General features: G+C 37.0%; 1 protein-coding gene across 1 annotated transcript; it reads left to right on the top strand.

Annotated features, from left to right (window-relative positions):
* Nucleotides 1–269: 269 nt before the first annotated feature.
* LOC107762907 (uncharacterized) lies at nucleotides 270–6,984 on the top strand. Its single transcript, XM_075249334.1, has 5 exons — nucleotides 270–628; nucleotides 4,272–4,333; nucleotides 5,282–5,372; nucleotides 5,797–5,902; nucleotides 5,985–6,984. Exons 1-5 carry the CDS (start codon nucleotides 435–437, stop codon nucleotides 6,660–6,662), a joined length of 1,131 nt encoding a protein of 376 aa, XP_075105435.1. The 5' UTR covers nucleotides 270–434; the 3' UTR covers nucleotides 6,663–6,984.
* Nucleotides 6,985–20,619: the final 13,635 nt, after the last annotated feature.

Here is a 20,619-nt window from a genome sequence, read left to right as displayed (position 1 = left end):
ATATAATTATAATATTTCATAACACTTAAGTATTACCCGCTTTATAATTTTTTGTGGGATTTTATGTACTAAAAAAATCCTATGCGTTGAAGACAGTTGAAGGAAATCTTCCTAGTTATCGAATTGAATACTCCAATTACCACAATTGAATTGCTTTTTGTAATTTACCATAAAGACCCCATAAGTATAGCTCCACCTGGTATACATCAGGGCAAAACCGTCCTATAATTCCTTATATATAAATACCTAATCTTTTTTATCCCTGATAAACCTTCATCCAATCAAAGACAAAATCAGCAGAAAACGAAGCAACTGAACCCCACTCGCCGCCGCAGTTTACCGTTACTAGAAAACTCTCCCTCGAAACCGTCGTCAGCTCACCGGATGAAAGAAAGAGAAAAGAGAAAACCTTTGAATGCGTAAGTGGTTCTCCAATGGCTGCTGCTGCATCGTCGCCTGCCCTAAGTAACCACAGCGCCGATAGCGCTCCGTCACCGGCATCCGCCACCGCCGCCCCCACCGTAACCCCTGCCGTCGTGTCCAGCCATCCGACCATAAACGCATCGAAGAATCTTCGAGGGCTTAATAAGCCTAAGTGCATAAAGTGCGGCAATGTTGCTCGCTCAAGGTGATGTTTTTATTCCATTGATGAAATTGAGCTTTAGAAACCCTAATTTCCAGTTTTTTATATGGCTTCATAACTTATTTATTATATTAGTGGTAGTGGAACAAGATATTAAAGTAGTAATTGAAAAGTTGGTTTGATAGAGATAACTAAATTTTGAATAATTAAATGAATTCGAGTTTTTGAAAATTGTACAGCTTGTAAGAATAATTTTATTAGTGGAATAGTGTCAAACGATTTAGAATGTTTCAAAGCGGAAAGAGTGTCATATAAATTTAAACGCATGGAGTACGGATGTGCTATTAGTAGACAAATTAACACAACTGCCATTTATTTTGGGGGGTGGGGGGTGGGGTGGGGTGGTGTTTGGGCTTTTGTTTGAGTTCAACTTCTTTGTTCAAGTGAACCGTTTGGGTCAGTCCCTCTCGACGTGATTCGTGCTTTCAGATTGCATATACTTAACAACTAGCTTTAGGCTAGAAGAATGCTGAAATGGAGTGGCGGAGTGGAATTTAGTATTTGATTCAGTTGCAGCTCGTCAAGCTTTAAAGAGAAAGGAAGAAACTTGGTGCACGATTGAGAAGAAATATTGAATTTATGCACGCTTTATTTAGGCCCATTAATTGTATGCTGAAACAATTACATTAGTGCTTTGTATTTGAAATATACGCTGATTGTTGTGCTACCTTAAACGCTCAATCATTTGGTTTGTTTACTTAGAGAATCCCAAACAAAGGAATCCAAGCAATTCCCTGTTACAAAGCTTCTCAAAATGTAATTTAAATATTTTTTTAAAAATCTTTTATCAAAATTCCATTTCATCTCCATGGATTGTACAAAATGAGCTAAAGATTCTACACAGTGGCTTTGTAATGGTGACTTTATACTGCTAGTATGAGAAGTGCTAAGCTTGGATGAGCCTGCAGTCTTAACCTTCTTTCAGAAAAGAGGCCGAAAAATTTGAGTTAGACAATCTGCTGTTGCATTGGCCAACTATTGATGGCTTCACTAGTAGGTGGAAATTTAGACTTTAGAGGGTTCTCTAGGTTTTCTGGAAGACTGTTTTTAGTTTGGATGAAGCAATTTATGGTTTTGCTCAGAAAAAATAAGTTTCAATAGGGGGAGCACAGCTGTAAGATACTCGTATGAAAACCAAATTTATTTGGTGTGACTATCTAAATTTTATTTATATGATCTTTGAGGACAGATTTGTTTGCCACAAAGACATTTTATTTTGGATTTTAGCTGGATAGGTTATAATTTTAGCCTGTCAGAGATCAATTTGGATTTGGCTTCCTCTTATTAACAACACTGCACATTACTTATTTGCTTTTGTATATAACAGTATCACTTATTTCTTAGTCATCATATTTTACTTGTCAAACGAAAAGATGGTTTTCTGATGAGTTGTTCCCTCCTTTTCCCATTTTGTTCTGGTATATTTGGAGTTTTGTGAAAGTAAGGAAGGTACTTTTTGGTTTGGGAAACATGTTCACATAGTGTCAACAACAACAACAAGAAAAAATCCAGTGCAATCCCACGCGTGGGGTCTGGGGAGGGTAGTGTGTACACAGAGCTTACCCCTATCTTATGAAGGAAGAGAGGCTATTTCCGATAGACAATTCACATAGTGTCACTATTCTAGAAATAACACGGAAAAGGAAAAGCATTAATACACACATTATTTTTTGTAAAAAAGAATGAAATGAAAGGAAATCACTGGATCAACTTTTTGTTGGAGCCCATCGAAGGTATATTTTCTATTAACAGAAACAAGAAGCGAAATATTACTTGCATTATCAATTGCTTAAATTCAAAGACAGGTTATAATCATGTAACATTTTAATGGGAGAATTAACAAAATATATTGTTTTTCCATCCAATTAAATCCTTAAAAGCTCTCGACTTCAGTAGCATAGAATAAGTATGTGTACAGTTTGCAACTTTGCATGTTTTATTTACTCTCAACTTATTATATCTGTTAAGCAGAAGTACTGACTAGAATTTGAAAGGCTTGATGTATATGCTCACATTAGACTTTCGTAGAGGTCACCCCATCATGGTGTATGACAATTTTATTCTTTTGGTTTATTGAAAAAATAAATACTCTAAAAGATTCTGAAAGGCTCGGATTTGGATCTCCAGCCTGTTTAGTTGACAGGAAGTAAAAGAAAATGAACAAATGTTAAAGTTAAGCTCTCTAATCAAATGATCATACAAAACGTGGATCTCCTTTTCTTACTTAAATTTGGATAATAGGCATCAAAGTTTAAGTACCACTTTTTACTTATATAAAATATTAAAAAGAAGTTCGACTATACTTTTTCTTCATTTTGAGTTTTCTCCTCCCCTTCTCGATGGCAGTTCTTTTTATCAAGAACTGGTGTATTCTCTTTAGCTATCTAGTATGTGCAAAGTAAAATAACGATTTGCTTCTTTAGGGGAATGTCTTTCCTTTTTCCCTTCACTTTTTCATGGCTAGCTGTTCTAAAAGAGGCGATGAGAATTCTTTTCGTCAAGAGCTTGTGTGGTTCTTTAGCTATCTACTAGTACTTGCAGTGTAAACTAAGAAGTGACTTATTTAAGTACTAAGGAGGAGCTACTTCTGCTCGATCACCCGTTCGATTTTACATTCACAAGGCAAAGACCTTTTGATGAAGCTGCAGTCTTGGGGGTAATAATTTATAAAAAATAAATAGATTATATAGCGATTATTCTACAATTGAGAAGGGACTACTCCTTCGCTTCCTTTCACTTTTGCTAACTGCTTTTACTTTTTTATGGAAAATAAAGACAGTGATGATTAAATTTAAATCTCTCTCCCTTAAAAGCAGGGAAAAGTTATATTCTGCATGAGTTTTGAAGCCGTTACAAGTCAAAACCAAGACTTGTCGTCATTCGACACCTTAAGTTGTCTTACATTAATGACAGAATCTAGCACGATATACTCGATATTAGCACCCGGATTGTCAAAACTCGACGTAAGAGAAGTTCATTAACTAATTAATCAAAAAAGGAATAGTTCATTAACTATCATTTGCCATTGTGATACATCCCTCAGGGTAGTTTTAGTGCATGGTGGCTTTAAATGGAGAAAATAGTCTTACATCTTATGTATCTATTTCCCCTCTTTCCTCCTCTATTCCTCCGCCCCTCTCTCTATCTGTGTCAGAGAACTTTTAAAGAAACAGCGTAAGAAAGAAATGGAGGAAGATATAATTGGTGATGCAGACAGGTGATTCTGTCTAAGCATCAGATAGAAGTACAACATCACCTTTTACTACTCTCATATCATTTTATCAGATATTCGGTCATCTGTCTTTTATTTTTAAGACCTAAATCTTCAACTGTACCCGAAGTTTCTGTCTTGCATGATCTACGAAACTATCTGAACTTACCCTCGTGATTTAAGTTGATCAAATAATCAAAGTAGCATAACTATACCTCATTGATCTCATTCTCATTTCAAAACTTGTTTGGAATTCCTTTAATATACTTAACTTACTTTAAGTTTTTATCCTTTTTTCTTTTCTAAAAAGAGATTTTATCCTATTTTCTCTCTTTCGTGCTTGTTTATACATTTCTTTTCCCCGCTTTCCCTCTCTTCATAGTTAGTCTTTCTAATGGGTGAGAATCGAATGTGCAGGTGTCCGTTCCAGTCATGTAAAAGCTGCTGTGCGAAAGCGCAAAATCCCTGTCATATACATGGTATGATTAGCTTAAATTTTTTCATGGCTGCTGACAGTATTCCTCAATTCCAGTTGTTAACAAATTGTACATGTCTTTTTGTTACATACCAGTGAAGAAATTGCTCTTTGCCATAAGTAATATCGTCTTACCTTCATGGTATTTTCTAATTTATATGTACTTTATTCTTGTCCTAGAGGCTTCAATAGATTCTTTTTTGTTTATACAATATATGCTATGATGAAGTTTAATATCTAAAGATAGGCACAGTACTTCATGTGATTTATTTCTGGCTTTAAAAGTTGAAAGAGTATCTTCAAAATTGGACTAGAGGCCTGGTATGTAAAGGCTTCCCCGTTTAGATTACTTGTGAGTTATTGCTGCACGGAGAATCTTTGAAACTGGTTACCAGGAGTCCCGGATGCTTGCTGGATTATTTATTAGTTTATCAGATGTTTGTTGTGAGTAGTAGAGAAACATGCCAGCATGTGTAGATAGGAATAAAATTTTGCCTCCAGGAAGAGTAGGGTATTTGTATGAGAGGTAGTGGAGTACCTGATACCAGGCCATAGTCTTTGTGAATCATGGGTTCATGGTTTGAGCATCTTTAAGTGTTTTCTGCGTTAGAGTAATTGTCGCAAGCCAAATAAAGGAAAGGACGCGTGGTGTCTCTGCCACAATTCATCATACTATTAACCCTGTGTTGACATTTGGTGTAAACTTTGTTTTGACATCATTATGATGTTACATGGTAATGAGCTTGGATTTTTTGACGTTTAACCAATAAGTAGACTTTTCAACTGCCTGGTTCTGAAAATGTTAGAAGAATCAAACATTTAAAAGTCATCGGATGAAAGAGACTGATAGCACAGGGACTTTAATACATCTTCTGTAAGGCAATTACTACTGTGATTCCGTCACTCCTTTGTTGTGCTAAAGAATATGTCTCCTTGATTTGATCTTGTGCAGTTCTGAAAGGTGGTTCAACTCTTCCAGATAAGTTACCATCTTCTGGGTCCCCTGTGGTAGACCAGCAGTCCACTGAAGCATCTCACTCGGGGTAAGTTTTACGTAAGTATGCATGACTACGATTATATATGACAGCTTTAGTGATGAACAGTTAGACTGTCTATTCATGGATGATGTAAAGAGTAATTACAAGCATCAGCTGTAGTCAGTTAACAATCCCTCATAAGAAATGCGCTTCTAGGTGCTTTTTATCTGGCGTTTTGAAATGACCTCTTCTGCATTTGCATTGAATGTTTTTGGCACTCAAATTTTAATATGCTATTTGATTGTTGTGTTACCCTCTGCGGAATAATCTGGGGAATGCTAGGGTTCCGTTCACATGCATTTTCATATATCTTTGCATTCTTCCCCCACACGCAGATCTATTATTCATTAGGCAGGATGGATTGGTGATTACTGAGCTTCTTGCTCTTTATTTAGAAGATCTGTATTAACTTCTATTTCCTTTTCTCAAGGAGCTCGCATAGAGGAGCTGCTTCACTTCGTCAACTCTCCACCAATTTTGCACAGTTCAATAATTTGCAGACCCCACTAAGGTCGAGGAAGCCACTGACTAGAAAGGTATGTGGAGTTCTTCTGTTTTCTCCATGAGCTTATACTTTATTTTTTAGTTCTAAAGGTTAACCTTATTGATAAACTACAGGATGCCCAACTCATTAACGAGTGGAGGTTTATGAAGTTAAAGGAATTCAGGGACAGCAATATTGCAGCTGAAAATGAAGCTTTTGATCGCTACATGCAAAATGTTGGTCTATTAGAGGAGGTTTTTGCAGTGAATTCTGCAGAGGATGAGAAGAATGAGGATGGTTCAACAGGAGATGATAATGAGGCAACGGTAAACCGGTTGAAGTTACAGCTTAGATCGGATCCAACTAGAATAGAGAATACGAGGAAGAGGATGCAATATATTGTTGATCAGGGATTGAGGAAGCTTAGGAAGTTGGAGTCAGGTGACAATGCTACTGACCTTAGTGATCTAGATGCACTTGGCAAAAAGAAAAAGACGAAGAGCGCTGACGCTGAGTGGGGTGTGTCATTCACTGATCTTATCGATAAGTTGAATAAAGCTCGAAATGAGGAAGACCTGAAAGCTTGTTGGGAGATGAAGTTCCAACTGTTTAATCAAAATAAAAAAGAAAAGCAAGCAGGGTCTGATAATGCAGAAGCATCGATTGAGCTGAGTTCAAAAGCTAGTGTCATGCCAACAATGCCATCGGGTAATTCTCCACCTAAGTGGTTTAGCACATCCACCATTGATGATGAAGAACTTCTTCGACTTAATGCACAGTTTGATTCACTTGAGGATATAGAAGAATTGTAACTTAATACAATCTTTAGGTCGGATTGTAATCGTGTAGTCTGTTAGATAGGGGACCAATTTCGTGATCTGATTTATATGATTCTGAATCTAATAGGACTAACCTTTCATGTGGTTATATAGCGACTTGTGAACGGTTGATAAGTTATAGTGCCTGGTGCCAAGCTAATGAAGGCCCATTTGACGGCATTGGTTGGAAGTCGGTCTTTTCCACCTATCTTGTCGGTTTTGGTCAAGTTTTAGGTTGCTGTTTTATTTGGGAAAAGCGCACAATAGCCGTTGTTTTACCCTTATTTAAAGAATAGCCGAAATTTACAATGTTATTAAAGTTTAGCCTGAGAATCAACATTTCGCCGTCAGTTTTGAAGTTGGAAGCGCGAGACCTTCGCCTTCGGGTTCGAAGTTAGGGCTCTGCAGCAGCGTGAGCAATTCGAAGTTTGCTAAAGCTGGTTAAACTTTAAATAGTTTTTAAAAACTGGATGTGTTTTAAATTGGGGTGCTTAAACGGCAATGTGGTGTCATTTCTACCGTTAATTTATTTCATGCTAACTGGACCAAACTGAACCTTAGCCCAGATATGAAAATCCAACAAAATCGCATGGGTCCCCCTATTTGGTCGTCCACATTTAACCTATATCCATTTTTTTAAAAAGTTTTAACTTGTACTCACTTTTTAAACAATTTCAACGCCCTTTCCCCTCCTTTCTTCCGCTGTTGTTGGTGCTGCTATGAAACTTCAGTTCATGGAATAATTGATATAAATATATTTATCAGATTATTTAAAATAAATTATAAATAATTACGTAAGTTAGTAGACAATAATTTGTGAATATTTTCACGTACGTAAGTTAGTAGACAATGATAATTATGTTCTTTTCACGTTTATTGTTTTCAAAATTTATGATTTAGATACTGTTGGCAATCTGATTATTTATCTAGTATGTTAGAAAGTTTTTTCAAAAACATCAGCTTATATAGTGCTGAAGTTTTTACAAATGAACTAAATAATTTCAGCATCTTCTACTGAAGTTTTTGAAAAATCTTTATGACAAAACTAATGAATCCAGGACGAAAAAACTTCAGCTTTTAGTGCTGAAGTTTTTACAACTGAACTAAATAACTTCAGCATCTTCTGCTGAAGTTTTTGAAAAAACTTATCCAGGACAAAAAAACTTCAGCTTATTTAGTGTTGAAGTTTTTATAAATGAACTAAATAATTTTAGCATCTTCTGCTGAAGTTTTTGAAAAAGCTTAATGACAAAACTAATGAATCCAGGACAAAAAAACTTCAGCTTATTTAGTGCAATTACAAATAAAATGTCAGCAAATAGAGAACAAAACTTCAGCTACTATGTTTAAGTTCAACAATTACAAACAAAAACTTCAGCAAATAGAGAACAAAACTTCAGCTACTATGCTTAAGTTCAGCAATCACAAACAAAAACTTCAGCACACTTGGTGGTTCAGCACACTTGCTACTTCAGGCTCGTCTACTAGAATGCTGAAGTTCTGTGTGATTGTCTTTGCTACTTCAGCCCCGTATGCTGAAGTTACGCGAAAAAGTGGATACGCTTGCAATTTTTTTTGCAAAGCGGGCACAAGTTAAAACGTGACCCAAAAAGCGGGTATACATGCAAATGTCCCTAATTTTGTGCTGACCCTTCTTGGGTTATTCCCAAAATCTAGCAGGCGTTTAGCAACTCTATGCCCCAATATGAACAGAATTGTTTGAACAAATATGTTGAGGTCCCATTTTCTGTTCTGGGGTTTAGATTTACACGAGTGATCACTTATTTTGTCACTAATAATATTATTATTTTTGTTTATTCCATAAATAACAGACTTTTTTTAAAAAAAAATTTTTTTGCATATTTCAAATATATGCATAGATTTAAAAGATAAACAGATTCCCCAAATGATATGTTTTGGGGGACTTTTGTTAGAGCAAAAAATGGAATTGAGAAATGAGTTTTGGAATTTTTTGTTTTCTCATTATTTCTGTACTGTTTACAGTTGTACAGTGTATACTTATATATAAAATTAATGCACACACTTAACCGCCTAAATTCTCCACTAGCTAGCTAAACAAAACGTGAGTTTACATAAATACCCTTAGAACATTCTAGAAGACATGTAAAACATAAAGGACTGAAATGTAATATCACCCAGCATCAACTAGGTTATCTCACTTGCATTCTTGGGTGTATCTACACTATGCTCCTCCATAGCTGACTACTGTTAACACCCCGCCTCAAGTTGGGGGGGGGGGGAGGAGAACACCCCCAACTTGCCTAAAAGATCACGATGGTGAGGACCAGAAAGGGATTTAGTGAATAGATCGGCGAGTTGAGAATGAGAAGGGAGAAAAGAAAGAGAAATGAGGCCGGCTTGAAACTGTTGCCGGACAAAATGACAATCAAGTTCAACGTGATTGGTGCGTTCGTGAAAAACGGGGTTTTTAGCGATGTGAATCGCAGCTTGACTGTCAGAAAGAAGGGGGACAGGCAAAGAGGGAGAAACAGACATGTCATCCAAAAGACGGACAAGCCAGGTGAGCTCAGCCACAACATGACGCATCGAGTGATATTCGGCTTCGGCAGAGGAAAAAGAGACGGAAGGTTGTTTCTTGGATTCCACCGAAACAGGGCTACCACCCAGACTAATGAAGAAACCACTGACGTAGCGCCGGGATTCAGGGCAAGTACCCCAATCGGAATCACAAAAGGCAAGAAGGTCAAGAGAGGGAGTGGAATTGAGAAAGATCCCTAAACCAGGATCATTAAGGAGATAGCGAAGGCAGTGTTTGGAAGATGAAAGGTGAGGAAGACGAGGGTCCTGCATATATTGACTAAGATGCTGGACAGTAAAGGAGAGATCATGACGTGTGTGTGTTAAAAAATTGAGCTTGCCCAACAAACAGCGATAAAGAGATGGATCAGGTAAAGGCTCCCCAACACAGAGAATAATTTGCAAGAAGGGTCTAGAGGGGAAGACGCTGGAGGAAGATCAAAGCAATGAAATTCAGCCAAAAGCTCAAGCACAAACTTGTGTTGGCTCAGAATCAAACCTGATGGCTCACGCAGAACCTATATGCCCAAGAAGAAAGATAAGTTTCTTAAATCCATAATCTTGAATTCAAAGTCTAAGAACTGTTTGAGGTTCTGTAATTCCAAAAAATTATTCCCAGTAAGCAGAATGTCGTCCACAGAAACAACAACGAAAGAAATAGAGTCCCCAGTCTTCTTATAGAATAAAGAGTAGTCGTTGAGCGAATGAGAGAACCCTTTAAAATTCAAAGCAGTAGTTAAACGAGCATACCACTGTCTGGATGCCTGGAACAAACCATAGAGTGATTTTTTAAGACGACACACCATATTGGGAAAGGGAGGAGAAAGACCAGCAGGGAATTTCATATAGACTTCTTCAAAAATATCCCTATGTAAACAAACGTTATTGACATTCAATTGATATAACCCCCATCCCTTTTTAACTGCAATAGCTATAATCCACCGTATGGTGGTCATCTTGACCACATGGGAGAATGTCTCAGTAAAATCTATTCCTTCTCATTGAGTATCACCACAAATAACCAGTTAAGCCTTTAGTCTTTCCACAGACCCATCAGATTTGAGTTTCACCTTATAAACCCACTTACAAGGGAGTGCTTTCTTCCTTGGAGGAAGAGGTACAACATCCCAAGTCTTATTAGCCAACAAAACATCAATTTCTTTAGTCATTGCTTCCTGTCAACCAGGGTGCATGGCTGCCTGAGAGAAAGAGTTAGGTTCCTGAATGTGAGGGATAAAATTATGAAGGGTCTGGTTAGAGGGTGAAAGGGCAGCGAAGGAGGAGTCACAGGAGTGAGAAAGCAGGGAGTAGACACATTAGTTAAGTGGACATCCCCACAAATGTAGTCAGAAAGATAGGAAGGTGTTTTGTGTTCCCTAAGAGATCTGCGAAGGACAGTATCCAGTACCAAAGAATGGGGTGGTATGCTAGGTTCAACACTAGGAATAGAAATATGGACAGAAAGAGGGGAAGAACTTAATGTGCCAGGAATCTGTGTAGAAGAAGAGGTTGGGCAGTAGCTTCAGGTGAGACATTGGGTTCAGAAAGGGTATGAGGAGCAGGAGTAGGAGAAGGTACAGGAATATTGATAGGAAGAGTGTCATGTGAATCAGTAGGTAAAGACATGGTATGAAATAAAGGGGTGACAATGGTAGAGATTAAAGCAAAAGGATAGATAGACTCATGAAATATCACATCCACAGAGACAAAGATATGTTTGGATGATAGATCAAAAAGCTTGTATCCCTTTTTACCAAAAGGATATCCAAGAAACACACAAGCTGTGACTCTTGGATCCAATTTACCTCTTTGATGTGGTAGAGTACAGGCAAAACAAAGACATCCAAAACATTTAAGAAATGAGTAATCAGATGGTTTGTGAAAGAGGAGTTCAAAAGGTGTTTTATAATTCAATAGCTTGGAAGGGTACCTATTGATTAAAAATGTGGTTGTAAGTAAGCATTCTCCCCAATAGACAATATGTAAGTGAGACTGAAATAGGAGGGCTCTACATACCTCTAAGAGATGTCTACGTTTGCGCTCTACTACACCATTTTGTTGAGGTGTAACAACACAACTTGTTTGATGAATAATTCCTTTGGAAAGAAAATAGGCAGTTGAAAAGAACATTTGATTTTCTGCAAAAGGATTCTCGTCCGTCATTGTTATCAACGGAAATGAAAAAAAAACAGATATAATTGGAGAAGAATTGAGATCAAAACAGTATCAGAAGATCGAAATTGAAATTGAACTGAGATCTAAACACAGATCACGCAGTCTGTAAAAAATCTAGAACAATCTAGAAGATACGATAGAAAATCGAGCACCTTTGCTCTGATACCATGTTAGAGCAAAAAATGGAATTGAGAAATGAGTTTTGGAATTTTCTGTTTTCTCATTATTTCTGTACTGTTTACAGCTGTGCAATGTATACTTATATACAAAATTAATGCACACACTCTAAATTCTCCACTAGCTAGCTAAAGAAAACGTGATTTTACATAAATACCTTTAGAACATTAAAGCATAAAGGATTGAAATGTAATATCACCGAGCATCAGCTAGGTTATCTCACTTGCATTCTTGGGTCTATCGACACTATGCTCCTCCATAGCCGATCTACTGTCAATAACTTTATGTAGTTTTTGAAATTCTTTATGAACTAAATACTTTTTCTAAGATTTAGGTGGATCCCCTTGTTGATCAACTAGTTTTTTTATTATCATGTTCTCAATATTTTTTTTCTTGTCGTCTGCTTTACTTAGGTTTCTCGTAATAATCAAATATAGACTATTTATTTCTTTCTGAATTTCTGCACCAAATTTGGTTTTCAATATTCTTTTCACATTTCCAAGACCAACTCTTCTTCTTGCACTCTCAATTCATAAGATGCTTTTTTCTAATGATAAGTCAATTGAGCATCAGTGCCATATTCTAAGTCTTAAAGTTGGTCAGACATCGACCTAATCTGCAACATGCCGTGTACAGCAACAGTGCGTGGTCACATAGAAAATGAAGATAAGAAATTCGAATTTGGAAAAATTTACAGGAACAAAATGCATACTATTTTTTAAGGAGACAATGAATTGACAAGTACGAATTGATATTAGATTCATGAAAAAGCACAGAAATATGTGAAAGAAAAAGTGGGAGATGTGATTTACTGATAATATTAATTTTAGATAGGTTCTTGATTTCAGGGCGGCCTGTAGGTCACGTGTTTGAGCAGTAAAATACCACTAATGCTTGCATTAGGGTAGATTGCATACATCGTACTCTTAGAGTGCGACTCTTCCTCGAACACTGCGTAAATACTGAGTGTTTCGTGCACCAAACTGCTTATTTATTTATTTATTGATACGGAAATTTCCCAACACTAGCTCTCTTTGATCTAAATAACATTATGATCAGATTCAGACTCATGACCATAAAATATAATACTAGAAAAATGGTTCATCTTCTGTTACAAAATACGAAAAATAATAATAATGAGATAGTGGTAGAATCCCAATATGTCCTCCAAATCATGTGCCCCAAAAAGTGAGAGGGCAGTCATAAATCTCAATCATGTTCTTCCTTTGTTTTCATCGAACTCATATTTCCATACATTAGTCCAAAGGAGTGGACAGAAAATTAAAGAGAAAGTATGGAATCCCATACAAAAATCTCATTATGACAAAGAAGTTTCACATTATTGAAACAGTGTCCTCAAAATCATCAAGACTTGTTTGGTTGCTTGTTAGATAGCTTAATTGCTCCACTTATTCTTGGAAAAATTATATAATGTAGTTGTTCTAAAAAATAAGAGCCGGTCAAATGCATATTTTTTATATATTAATATATAATATACAAATAATATACATATATTTTATACTTAGTCAATGTATAAAATATAGGAAATAACTTCTCTATCCTCATGAGTAGGAGTAAGGTCTGCGTACATTCTACCTTTTCCAGACCCCACTAGTAGGATTATTACTAGGTTGTTGTTGTTGTTAGTCAATGTATATTTTCTTTTGTATATTAACTAATAGATATAATTATTTTTGGTCGACTAGCTCCAATATAACTTAGACCATTATTCTTCCGTGTACTTCTAGTTCTTACACCTTTGGTGGAAGGCTCATCTTTCTATGCCAATTTCCCTCCTTGAAACATGGCTATTAAATGCTTTTAATTAATTTCAAAGGTAATGCACATCTCAACATCATCTTTTGCCTTCTTTTTTTCTTGGATTTAAGTTATATATATATATATATAGTGTAAAGAATTTTTGTATTATCAGTAATTTAATCGATTATAATAACTTATTATCCTATTTTATAAATTTACATATTATGCTGACTACGAAACACTATTTGTTGCTATAAATTAACTTAATCAGATGATGTGAAGAATCTATCCACTATCATTTCACAAAATTTGAATTGTTTTTTCTCGTTCACTTTCTGTATATTCCACCATTATCATGGCCGAAGTACTAACTCTTTCATCTTGATCATAATCATGATTCTTTCCTTCCCATTACCATTCACTAATTTGAATAAATTATTTAGCCCGCCAAAAAGACAAAGTGACGCTTCCTAAATCCTAGTTATTTATATTTTCGATTCACTTTTACATGTCCTATATATCAAAAATACATTTTCACTTTTACTGGTTAATTTTAGCAATTAAGAGAGAATCAATTTTTTCCCTATTTTATATCATTAACTACTCATTTCCCAAGGCTTTATATCATTATTATAGGTGTTATGGTAAAGTATGTATCAAGTCCATTATATATAGACTAGTAAAAGTGAAGGGAGGAAGTATCTTTTTAAAGCAACACCTGATGATCATCAAACCCTATATATAGAGTGTATTGGGAAAAATTACATTTATATAAGGATAATGTGTCGAGACACGTGGACTGGTTAAATAGTCAAAGAATTACAATTAATCAAGAGGCACGAGCATCAATAGAAACGAGCAAGGACAAAGGAAGAGACATGAGTGGCTGTACCTGTTTAAGTCATTTATATCCAAGAATCAAAAGGAATGGATCTGACCATAGTAAAGAGCACAGATACAGAATTTGACAGCCATTAAATACTGGATACGTTAAGGAATTTGTATTGATTATAATGATTATGTAATGTAGTATTCAATGTCTTTAATTATTCATAATAGCATCATTATGATTTGAGGAAAACGCATATCTTTAAGATACCTATAAAAGGGAGGTATCTGATCAATTGTAGGGACAAGGGATTTCATCGGAATATACTTTGATTTACTTATTTTTCTCTTGATTACATTCTAATTACTTCAAATTACTTTCCTTTGCATATTCTTTTGATTATCAGTAACCCGTGTTCTTCTAAATTCTAGCTTTGACTGAAATTCTATTTTTTGGTTAAACAAATTGGTTCCGTTACCGGGAATCTGATAATCTATTTTCTTTTCACTTGACCTTCCTTGTTGCATCAATTATGTCGAATAACAATGACAACACCCCAGGAAACCAAGAGAACCAACAAAGTTAGGGAGGTCCACAGAATATTAACATTCAAGTTCCTACTCCGCAAGACTCTCCACGGCATTCTCGTGAGGGTACTCCTGATGGGTCTCAAATAAACGAGTATGCTCAATTTGAAAATGCTAAAGTTGTTGATGAAGTTATGCAGAAATTAATTGCCGCTAAGGTCAACAAAGCTGTTGAGGCACTTGTTAACCAGTTACATGTTGCAACACCCACACCTACTCCAAATAATAACACTGTGGAAAACCCTCGTTCTGGACTTGTTAATTTAGGTAGCGGTGGAACTCCCAGTAAGTCACAGGAGAGAGAACCAGGTAATATCATTAATTCTAATTTGCAAAATTTAGTACTAACCTTGCAGAAACAGCTCAAGGAGCAAAGTGAGCGCATAGAGCAGATACTCGGGGTGCCGCCCATAATCAAAAGGGTAGATATGGATAGATATTCGCAACAACCCTGGAATCCAAGTGCCGCTCCACTCCCAATACCAAAAAGTTCAAAATGCCTGATATTTCAAAGTATGATGGAACAACAGACCCACGAGATCACGTGACTGCGTTCACAACGGGTGTAAAAGGCAACAATTTGACTAAGCAGGAGATTGAATCAGTCTTAGTCAAAAAATTTGGTGAAACACTCACCAAAGGAGCGTTAACATGGTATTCTCTTTTACCCGAAAATTCTATAAATTCTTTTGCTGAGCTTGCAGATTCTTTCATCAAAGCACACTCGGGAGCTCAAAAAGTAGAGAAAAGAATGGAGGATATTTTTAAAATCAAGCAGGGGGACTCTGACCTGCTTAGAGAATTCGTGGACAGATTCCAACGTGAAAGAATGACATTGCCACGCGTACCTGACAACTGGGCATCGATAACTTTCACAAGTAATTTGAATGAAAAGAGTTCGGAAGCTATGAGGAGACTTAAGGAAAGCCTTCGAGAATCCCCGACTACAACGTGGAATGATGTTTATAGCAGGTATAACACGAAGTTGAGGATTGAGGGAGATACTGTTCCGCAATTCCAAAAATATGAAAAGATAAGTTCGAGATGGGCGGAGACCGAAAAAAGGTCCGGTAAAAATAGGTACAAGCCTTATATGGGACCTTCGGGAAAAGACTCACGGTCAAAGCAGGATAGTCAAAGGTACGATCATAGATCAAGAAACAAAGAATTAGGTTCTTCATCAAATTTCAGGAACGAGCGAAACAATAGAGAGTCACGGGATAACGATAGAAATTTAAAAGCAAGATTCGGTGGTTATAACTTCAACGTCAACACCTCTGAGCTCGTGGCTGTTTTGAGAAGCATGGGAGATAAGGTTCGGTGGCCAAAGGAAATAAGATCAAATCCAAACAGGCGCAACCCTGACCATTGGTGCGAGTTTCATAATGACCACAGGCACAAAATAGTAGATTGCAGATTCTTACAAAGTGAAGTTGATCATTTATTAAAACAAGGATATCTTACTGAGTTGTTCAGTGAGAAAGGCAAGCAGGCTTACATGAAGAACAGGCAGGAGCCTCCAAAACCACCTTCTCCCAAAAGAACTGTTAACGTTATAAGTGGGGGTGAAGATGTCAGTGGTATATCATATACTGCAGCCAACAAAACTTCCAAAGTAACAATTACCCAAGGGAAACAGGTGCAACATGTTTTAGAGGAAGACAGTATAACATTCAATGATGCAGATACAAATGACATATCAACCCCTCATAACGATGCACTGGTAATTTCTTTAATTGTACATGATACTAATGTGAAACGAGTTTTGATTGATCCAGGTAGTTCCGTCAACATTATTTTGCTAAGAGTACTACATGAGATGCAAGCTGAAGATAGAGTAATACCAAAGGCGCATACTCTATCTGGATTTGATAATTCCAGTGTTGTCACGAAAGGGGAGGTAATACTTACCACATTTGCTGAAGGGGTCGTCAAAGATACAAAGTTCCAAGTAGTAGACATGGAGATGGCTTACAACGTGATTCTTGGAAGACCCTGGATCCACGAAATGGATGTTGTTCCTTCGACCTTGCATCAAGTTATTAAATTTCCATCGCCATGGGGAATCTGTCAAATTCGTGGAAATCAACATATTTCCAGGGCTATCAACTCCGTTACAAATACAAGCATGAGAAGTGAAGGTAAATAGCAATCACAGAAGGCAGTTGAGGACTTCGTAGCACAAGCCTCGACTGAACAAGGGCAAACAGACGTAGACTCAAGGCCTGATACCATTCAAGAACCAGAAGAGAATGAAATTATCAAAACAACGGTAGAGCAATTAGAGCCTGTCGTGTTATTTGCTCAATGGCCTGATAAAAAAGTCTATGTAGGAGCTAATCTTGACCAAGGGATGAAAGGTAAGTTAATTAAATTTTTGAAAACTAACATGGACTGCTTTGCTTGGTCCCACTCTGACGTGACAGGAATACCACCGGAAGTGATGACTCATAAACTAAATGAAGATCCATCATACCCCCCTGTGAAGCAAAAGAAAAGAAAGCAAGGGATTTTCAAGAATCTGGTAATTCAAGAAGAAGTCCAAAAATTGCTAAAAATTGGTTCCATTCGAGAGGTAAAGTATCCTAACTAGTTAGCTAACACTATTGTGGTTCCGAAGAAGAACAGTAAGTGGCGGGTTTGTGTAGATTACACAGATCTTAACAAAGTCTGCCCTAAAGATTCTTTTCCATTACTGCATATAGATCAATTGATTGATGCAACTGCAGGTCACGAGTTGTTAAGTTTTTTAGATGCATATTCAGGTTATAATCAGATTAAAATGTATCCAGGAGATGAAGAAAAAACTTCATTCATAACAGAAAGGGGGACTTACTGTTATAAGGTAATGCCCTTTGGTCTAAAGAATACAGGTGCAACGTATCAGAGGTTAGTTACCAAAATATTTCAAGAGCATTTAGGAAAGACCATGGAGGTATATATAGATGATATGCTTGTTACAATTCAGTACTCAAAAGATCACATATCACACTTATTTGACATATTTTCGATTTTGCGCAAATTTAATATGAAACTAAATCCCGAAAAATGTGCATTTGGCGTTGCTTCAGGTAAGTTTTTGGGTTTTCTTGCTTCTAACCGTGGTGTTGAAGTGAATCCTACATAGATTAAAGCCATTGAGGAAATTCCTGACATACTTTTAAACAAGAAAGAAGTTCAAAGATTAATAGGAAGAATTGCAGCCGTGGGAAGATTCATTTCTAGATCGTTAGAAAAGTATTTCAAATTCTTCTCAGCCCTTAAGAAGCAGGATCATTTTGAATGGAATGAGGAATGTCAACAGGCACTTAGGAATTTGAAAACGTACTTATCAAATCCACCTTTGCTGGCAAAACCAAAAGCTGGAGAAAAACTACTCATCTACCTTGCTGTTACAGAAGTGGCGGTAAGCGCTGTTTTGGTCCAAGAAGAACAAGGTAAACAATCCCCTATCTATTACATAAGTAAATCTTTGTTAGGTGCGGAGACGAGGTATCCTCAGTTAGAAAAACTTGCACTTGCGTTAATCATGGCATCTAGAAAGTTAAGTCCTTACTTTCATCCTATCGTTGTAGTAACTGCCTTCCCTTTACGCAACATATTACATAAGCATGATTTATCAGGTAGGTTAGCTAAGTGGGCAATAGAGTTAAGTGAATACGAAATTGCATACCAACCTAGAACTGCTATAAAATCACAAGTATTAGCTGATTTCGTGGCTGATTTTAGCCAGGGAATGCAGTTAGAAGCAGAAAAAGAATTGCAGGTATTCAATGGAGCTAACCCAGGGACTTGGACTTTATTCACTGACGGCTCGTCTAACGTAAAAAGAGCAGGTTTAGGGGTCGTATTGGTACCATCTACGGGTGAAACCATTCATCAAGATATCAAATGTCATTCCATAATTAACAATGAGGCAGAATATGAGGCTATGATTGCAGGTTTAGAACTGGCACGAGAACTTGGCATAAATCAGATTATAATCAAGAGTGATTCACAACTCGTAGTCAATCAGATGCTGGGGACTTATACAGCCAGGGAAGCAAGGATGCAGTAGTAATTGGAAAAGGTACGGGAATTGATAAAACAATTTCAAAATTGGAAAGTTAGACAAATACCCAGGGACGAAAATCTTGAAACAGACGCCCTAGCTAATCTCACATCTGCAGCCGACGTGGCAAATGATGCAAATGCCTCAATGATACATTTATTTCATTCAGTTCTTGATCCTGATGTGAGTGGGTAAATTTTAATAACTTAACATGGGATTGGAGGAACGAAATTGTTGCTTTTTTGCAGTATGGAACCGTCCCTGATGACAAGAAAAAGGCTTATGCGCTACGAAGAAAGGCTGCTCGGTACTGTTTAAAACAAGGCAATCTATATCATAAAATGTTCGGTGGTCCCTTGGCAAGATGCCTTGGACCTTCGCAAACAGAGTATGTAATGAGAGAAATACATGAGGGACATTGCGGGAATCACGCAGGTGGAAGATCACTGGTAAGAATCTTAATTAGGGCAGGTTATTACTAGCCTAAAATGGAAGAAGAGGCGGAAAGTTTCGTAGCCAAATGTGATAAATGCCAAATGTACGGTAACAATATGCATAGACCTGCAGAACTATTATACCCGGTCATTGCGCCATGACCATTTATGAAATGGGGAATGGATATCGTGGGTCCATTACCACAAGCAAAAGGACAGGTAAAGTTTTTGCTTGTTCTCACTGATTATTTTACTAAATGGGTGGAGGTAGGTGCATTCAAACAGGTGCGAGAAAAGGAAGTCCGAGATTTTATTTGGCGGGATTCGGCATACCAAAGGAGATCGTATGTGATAATGGCCCTCAATTTATAGGAGTTCAGATCACGGAATTCCTTCAAAGTTGGCAAATTAAATGAATAATGTCTACGCCTTATCATCCAGTGGGTAATGGGCAAGCAGAATCAACAAATAAAGTTATTATCAATAATTTGAAGAAACGATTAGAAGAGTCAAAAGGGAATTGGCCAGAAGTGCTACCTGGTGTTTTATGGGCATATTGTACAACGACGAAAACTAGTACAGGAAAAACACCGTTTTCATTGGTTTATGGAACTGAAGCTTTGATTCCAGTCAAGATAGGAGAACCGAGTACCTGATTCACACAAGCGACACAAGAATCTAATGACGAGGAGATGCGGGTCAACCTAGATTTACTCAAAGCAAGGAGAGAAGCTACACTAATAAGAATGGCAGCACAAAAGCAGGTCATAGAACGATACTACAATAGAAAAGCACGCCTCATGTTCTTCAAAATTGGGGACTTCATGCTTAAAAAGGTTTTTCAATCTACAAAAACAGCTAACGCAGGAAAATTAAGTCCAACATGGGAAGGACCCTACAAAGTTCGTGATGTTGCAGGCAAAAAAGCATATGAACTAGAAACAATGGATGGCAAAGTACTACCTTCACATTGGAATGCTGTTCATTTGAAAAGATACTATTTCTAAGGAAAACCCACAGACATGTATAACCATTTTATATTTCATTTTTGAATTGTTAAAATTTTACTAACGATTTTAGATGATAGGCAAAAAGCTATCCCGTACTAAATGATGAGTCACGACCTGTAAGGCACACAGAGTAACCCAAAATTCCTGGCCTAGGGTTACAACTATTCTGATAGAAATAAATACGGGGTATGCAGTTTTCATCTATAATCGCCCCTCCGAGTCCCGTGTGTTTTTCCCTTTTCAGGAAAAGGACCAAATGAGAGGAACTATCAAGTGCTCGAGGCTTCATACTTCAACACTCAAACACTTGGGGGACTACATAATATGCATAGACATGTATATAAAAAAGGCAAAGAAGATTGAGGGAA

The sequence above is a fragment of the Nicotiana tabacum genome, chromosome 1, assembly GCF_000715075.1.
Source record: "Nicotiana tabacum cultivar K326 chromosome 1, ASM71507v2, whole genome shotgun sequence".
Classification (NCBI taxonomy): Eukaryota; Viridiplantae; Streptophyta; class Magnoliopsida; order Solanales; family Solanaceae; genus Nicotiana; species Nicotiana tabacum.
The sequence above is the reverse complement of the archived record's forward strand: the minus strand, read 5'-3'. Positions and strand labels throughout refer to the sequence as shown.

Coding starts and splice junctions, on each gene's coding strand:
- LOC107762907 (XM_075249334.1), top strand. CDS start 435: ATGGCTGCTGCTGCATCGTCGCCTGCCCTAAGTAACCACAGCGCCGAT. Junction 629..4,271: donor GGCAATGTTGCTCGCTCAAG/GTGATGTTTTTA, acceptor TCGAATGTGCAG/GTGTCCGTTCCAGTCATGTA. Junction 5,903..5,984: donor GGAAGCCACTGACTAGAAAG/GTATGTGGAGTT, acceptor GATAAACTACAG/GATGCCCAACTCATTAACGA.